General features: G+C 42.7%; 2 protein-coding genes across 2 annotated transcripts; both read left to right on the top strand.

Annotated features, from left to right (window-relative positions):
• The first annotated feature begins 1,128 nt into the window (after positions 1-1,128).
• Positions 1,129-2,397, top strand: LOC106759880. The gene has a single exon (XM_014643256.1). The coding sequence runs from the start codon at positions 1,129-1,131 to the stop codon at positions 2,395-2,397; it is 1,269 nt and encodes a 422-aa protein (XP_014498742.1).
• Positions 2,398-2,400: 3 nt separating this feature from the next.
• LOC106759872 lies at positions 2,401-5,249 on the top strand. Its single transcript, XM_014643244.1, has 4 exons — positions 2,401-2,628; positions 2,779-3,020; positions 3,219-4,215; positions 4,344-5,249. Exons 1-4 carry the CDS (start codon positions 2,401-2,403, stop codon positions 5,247-5,249), a joined length of 2,373 nt encoding a protein of 790 aa, XP_014498730.1.
• Positions 5,250-6,633: the final 1,384 nt, after the last annotated feature.

The raw sequence follows: 6,633 nt of genomic DNA, 5'->3' as shown, positions 1-6,633 counted from the left end.
GCGAATATTGCGGAAGGAGTTAAGTGGAAGTTGACCTTATTCTTACGTGGCTCCTATTTTGGTGGAATCATTTTTCTATAAATAGGGAGAGCACAACTCAGGTAAGGTAATGGCAATTTGATTCACGGTTATTTTGTGAGATCTTGTTGACTTGAGCGTTGGAGTGCTAACTTGCAGGTCACCCTTGTTCGGTTTCAAGGTCATTAGCAGACAAGCTGTGAAGTGGATCGTAGACCCGAGGTCAGCGGTTACCGTCTCGTCCCCAACCGAAACATTTTGGCGCCCACCGTGGGGCAAGATTATTGCAAAAGCCTTCATACGATCACAATGACAAGAGAGCTTTCGCTGCAACTAATTCAAGAAATGCAACGAGAAATGCAAGAGATGAGGGCTGAGATAGCTGCGATGCGGGCTGAACGAGAGAATGTTCAGAACAGACCAATCACTCATTCCGTGCATGTGGAGACAATTAATATTGATAGCGAGGAGAGTGGCCACCAGGCCACTGTAGGAGAGGGAGTAAGGAGAAATAATTACATTCAAATCGATGTTCATGGAGGAAGAGCGAACAGACAAGGTGAGTATGGGAGAGGACGTGGTAGAGGTGCAAATATGCGAGGCAGAGGAGAACAAGATGGAAACGACAACGGACAAGGTAGAAATGGGGGTAGAGAGAACAGTCCGAACGGAGGCCAGAGGAATGGTCTTGGCGCAGGAGAAGATGAAAATAGTGGAGTTAATTTTGACAATCGCAACGATGGTTATCGAAATGGATCTGAAGGACGGAACCCGACAGTGGCCGATCGGGATCTAGAAAGGCCCGACCAGGCAGAAGGGCTTCATCCTTTCACTGCACGTGTAATGCGAGCAACTATGCCAGAAAATAAAGTATTACCTGGAATGGAAAGATATGGAGGCTCAATGGACCCCGTTAAACACCTTCGATCTTTCATCGACGCAATGGCAGTCTATTCTTCAGATGAAATGGTGTGGTGTAGAGTCTTCTCTTTGTCATTAAAAGGAGAAGCTCTGGATTGGTTTCATTCACTCTTACCCTGAACGATAGATAGCTTTGCCACCCTCAGACGGTTATTCAGTCAACAATATATTTCAAGTAAGACACCAGGGATGACTTACACGGCCTTGATGAGAATGAGGCAAGGGAGAGAGGAGTCGCTCAAAGGATTCATGGAAAGGTTTAATCGAACGGCTCGACAAGTGCGAAACGTTGATCAGAGGTTGATAGTCAGTGCCTTAACTTCTGCTTTAAGGCCCGGACCATTTGTGGATTACCTATACACTGAAGAGCTACAAACTATGGCTGAATTACAACATAAGCTGACAAGTTTTATTCGAATAGAAGAAGGAAGAGCTTATCACAAAGCGCAAGAAAGTGAACCGAGAGGTCAGGTACAGAGGGAGAACATAAATCGGAGGGTGCATAGAATGGAAGAGGGACCGAATGGGCAGAGAAGAATGGACCAATCCCGGATCCTGCAGCATACTCACCACACACCACTTAACGCTCCCCGAGTTAGAGTGATGGAAGAAGCATTGAGACTTGATTTGTTAAAGGTGGTTCGGGCTCCTACACCTTTGGGAGCTGATGAGAATAAATATTGTAGATACCATCAAAATAGAGGACATACCACTGAAGATTGCAACACTTTGAAAGATAAATTGGAAAGTCTGGTTCAAGCTGGACATTTGCAGAAATTTGTACGGCGACATCAAACGCGAGCGCCGAACGTGAACACCAACAAAAAAGATAGAAGAAGTAGACATGATCGGAGTAGAAGTAGGAGTCGAAGCAGAGAAAGAGTGGTCAGGGGGGTTATAAATACCATTTCTGGTGGATTCGCAGGAGGAGGTCCATCGGTATCTGCTCGTAAAAGACATTTAAGAAGTTTGCATCATGTGAATCAAGTAGGGGTAGACCGGAAATCAATGCATGTGATTTCCTTCTCAGATGAAGATTTTCATGCTCCAGATCCTGATCAAGATGATCCAATGGTGATAGTAGCTATGATTGCCCGATATCAGGTGGGAAAGGTCTTAATTGACCAAGGAAGCTCGGCCAACATTTTATATTGGAAGACCTTCCAACAGATGGATATACCGGAGGGAGCTATTCGACCCTTTCATGAACAGATTGTAGGCTTCGTGGGAGAGCGGGTAGATACCAGAGGTTACGTTGAACTCAAAGTAAGCTTGGGACTAGAGAAAGATGCTAAAGAACTTCAAGTTCGTTTTCTATTGGTGGAGGCAGACACCTCATATAATGCGCTTTTGGGTCGACCTTGTTTGAACGCCTTTGGAGCAATTATCTCAACTCCACATTTAGTCTTGAAATACCCTGCCGATAGGGGAAGGGTATGCACTGTTCGCGCTAATTAGAAAATGGCGAGAGAATGTTATGCAGCTGGACTAAGAGTAAAGCAACGGTCGCACGCAAAACTGGATGATCGATCGGTAGTAGCGGCAGCTGATCTAGACCCAAGGTTAAATACCGAAGATCGAATGGAGCCTATGGGTGAAACTCAACCGTTCAGGTTGGGAGATGAACCAGATAAATTAACGTCAATTGGGAAGAATTTGAACAAAGACCACGTGAAAGATATCGGTCAGGTGTTGATCAAAAACAAAGATTTATTTGCATGGGTGCCATCCGACATGCCGAGAATACACCCAGATGTTATTTCTCATAAGCTGTCAGTGTTTCGTGACGCCCGACCGGTAGCGTAAAAGAAATGAAGATTGGGGCCAGAAAAAAGACAGGCAGTAGATGAGGAGGTACAGAAGCTGTTGGATGCAGGTTTTATACGTGAAGTGAAGTACACAACTTGGTTGGCCAATGTGGTTCTGGTAAAAAATTCTACTGGTAAATGGAGAATGTGCACTGACTTCACTGATCTGAATAAGGCATGCCCTAAAGACACATACCCTCTCCCTAGTATAGATGGCTTGGTGGATGGGGTTTCTGGTTATGAAGTATTGAGCTTTTTAGATGCCTATTCGAGGTATAACCAAATACCGATGTATTCTCCAGACAGAGAAAAAACTACCTTCATTACCGAGCGGTCTACATACTGTTACAATGTAATGTCGTTCGGCTTAAAAAACGCTGGAGCAACATACTAGAGGCTCATGGATAAAGTATTTGAAAATCAAATAGGGAGGTGTATGGAGGTATACGTGGATGATATGGTTATACATAGCCGTTCTTTGGAAGATCATGTTAAGGATTTGGAAGAGGTACTTGGACAGGTTAGAAAATACGGGATGAGGTTGAATCCCGCAAAATGCACGTTCGGTGTAAATGCAGGGAGATTTTTAGGATTCATGCTGACGGTCAGAGGAATAGAAGCTAACCCTGATAAGTGTAAAGCCATTCTGGAGATGCGAAGTCCACATAATTTGAAAGAAATACAACGATTGGTCGATCGGCTGACGTCCTTGTCACGATTTATTCCAGAGTTGGCAGAGAAGATTAAGCCTATTTTAAAGCTTATGAAGAAAAGCGCGTTAGAAGGGTGGAATGAGGAGTGTGAAGAGACGTTTAAGGATGTTAAGGGAATTCTGACTGTCCCACCCGTTATGGGGAGACCGGATCCCGATCATACATTGCAAGTATTCTTAGTTGTGACCGACACCGCAATTAGCGCTGCTTTAATCCAAGAAGATCCTCAGTTCAAGTTGATCTACTTTCTCAGTCGAAGTTTGAAAGAAACGGAAGTTCGGTATCAAAAGCTGGAGAAAATAGCCTTGTCTTTGTCATACGTCGCTCGGCGCCTTCGGCCATATTTTCAAGGGCATCAAGTGATAGTTAGAACTGATTACCCAATAGCCAAAATTTTACGTAAACCTGATTTGGCAGGGAGGATGATAGGATGGTCGGTTGAATTGTCAGAGTTTGGGTTGCAATATGAACCTAGGGGATCACTGAAGGGTCAACACTTAGCTGATTTTGCTGTAGAACTGCCATATGCAGTAGACGGACATGGTTGGAAATTATATGTGGACGGGTCAGCATGCAAAACTGATGGAGGAGCGGGAATTGTTTTAGAAGGCCCAAACGGTATAATTATTGAACAATCTATTATTTTCAAATTCAAAGCCAGCAATAATCAAGCTGAATATGAAGCATTAATTGCTGGAATGGAACTAGCTCGGGATATTGGGGCATACAGTTTAGAGTGTCGTACGGATTCTCAGGTAGTTGAGGGGCATATGAATGGAAATTATCAAGTTAAAGATGATCACTTACTATGATATTTCCATAATGAAAACAATTAGAAGCACGATTCACCAACTTTGCAATAAAGCATGTACCACGAGAACAGAACACTCGAGCCAATCGTCTGTCCAAGTTAGCTAATGGAAAAGAAAAGGGATTCTTGAATTCAGTGATTCGGCAGGTGCTACCCGAACCAAGCATAAGGTGTTTTAGCATTTGTGCCTCTAATAATCCCAATAGTCAGAATTGTTGGAAGGATGAGATCGTTCGGCTAATACGGGAGCAAGATGAAAGAAAGAATCTGCATGCTGAAGAAGCCAAGAAAATATCTAGATATTGTTTGATCGGGGATGATTTGTACCGAAGAGGATATGTGACGCCTATCATGAAGTGTTTGTCGAAAGAGGAAGCAGATTATGTCCTTCGGGAATTACATTATGGCGTGTGTGGAAGGCATACGGGGGGTAGGGCATTGAAAGCTCGTGTCCTAAGGGCGGGATTTTTCTGGCCTACATTGGAGAAAGACTGCTTAGTCTTTTCACAGAAGTGTCTATCCTGCCAAAAACATGGCAATGTGTTCCATGCTCCAGCAACAGAGTTACATAATATAGTTTCCCCATGGCCATTTTCTCAGTGGGGTATGGATAGAGTTGGTCCCTTCCCGATCAGCAGATCTCAAAAGAAATTTCTTCTCGTCGTAGTGGATTATTTCACCAAATGGGTTGAAGTCGAACCACTGGCGAAAATCTCTACTACTCAGGTCAAACGGTTCGTATGGCGCCTCATATGCAGATTTGGACTACCAAGAACCATGATAACAGATAATGGAAGGCAATTTATTGACAAGAGATTACAGAACTTCTACAAAGAATTAGGCATCAACAGCATAACAAGTTCGGTTGAGCATCCTCAGACGAACGGCCAAGCAGAAGCTGCCAACAAGATTATTGTCAATGAACTTAAGAAACGCTTAGGTGAAGCTAAAGGAGGATGGGTGGATGAAATTGATTAGGTCTTGTGGGGATATCGTTGCTCCCCGCATGGTTCAACGGGAGAATCACCGTTCAACTTAACTTACGGAACGGACGCCATGTTACTAGTAGAAGTTGGTGAATCTACCGTACGACGACAATTATCGGATATGGAGATCAACGTCGAGCAACTTAGGAGTAATTTAGATGTCTTAGAAGAATGGAGGCACGTAGCTGCTATCCGGAATGAAGCATACAAGAGACTAGTAGCCCGAAGATACAATACGAAGGTGTGGCCAAGACGATTCATGGAAGGAGATTTAGTTTGGCGCAAAACAGCAGAGGCAAGGAAAAGTTTAAGAGAAGGGAAGTTGGCAGCAAATTGGGATGGACTGTTCAGAATCAAAGAAGATCTGAATAATGGAGCATATCGTTTGGAACACTTGACCGGTGATATTATACCGAACACTTGGAATGCATCTTATTTAAAGTTTTACTTTAGTTGATTGAACTTTTACTTTCAATAAACTCTTTATCTTTGTCTGGATTGGTTATATTTTGGGGAATAAGGTGATGAGATATACTTTTCATCCGTTCATATTATTCGAGGTAATTCCTTAATAAATTGAAGAGCCTTTCATTCATCCACTTTTATTCAAGATTAGGGTGATGAGATATACCTTTTATTTATTTCGGTCATTCGGTGTGATTCCTTAATAAATCGAAGGGTCTTTCATTTATTTAATTTTATTGGCGAATAAGGCGATGCAACTTTTTACAGGAGAATAAGGAGGTTGAGATATTTAATTCGGATCGGGAGCTGAGACATTTCCCATTTTTGGGGAATAAGGAGGATCGCTCTGATATCTTTCATCCGGATCGAAAGGAAAGGTTGTAAAGAAAGTATTTTCTATTTTTATTTGAAGAATAAGGAGGGTCGTTAGCTCATAACTGAGTTAACATCTCAGTTTCATGTGGGATGAGGTGGTTATTATCTTGATAGGCGCGAATATTGAAACATTGCTAATATAACATCAACGTAAAATGATCATACAAAACATTGCATAAGTAGTTCATACAACCATAATTGTTCAAAATGATACTAGCAACAACACATAACTAACAATACTCGATATTGTTCTTTAATTATCTATAGCAAGATCGATGGAAGTGTGCGCAGGACCGATGGAGGTAGGTGCACGATCAATAACCACATCAAGATTTTTCTCTTCGGCTGGAGGAACGGTCTCCATATTTTCAGCAATAGAGGTAAGTTGGCTGCAGAGGTCAACCAGTTTGCCATCGACAATCACCTTCATGATATCAAAGCTTGGATCAATCAAGGGGGTATTGAAAAAATAATGACATTGAGCAATCCCTTTCTCAAACCCCAGCTCTCTCTCCAAGCACACTTGGTCTCCTAAC

The sequence above is a fragment of the Vigna radiata genome, chromosome 1 (genome assembly GCF_000741045.1).
Source record: "Vigna radiata var. radiata cultivar VC1973A chromosome 1, Vradiata_ver6, whole genome shotgun sequence".
In the NCBI taxonomy this organism is placed as follows: Eukaryota; Viridiplantae; Streptophyta; class Magnoliopsida; order Fabales; family Fabaceae; genus Vigna; species Vigna radiata.
This window is presented reverse-complemented; position numbering and strand designations above follow the sequence as displayed.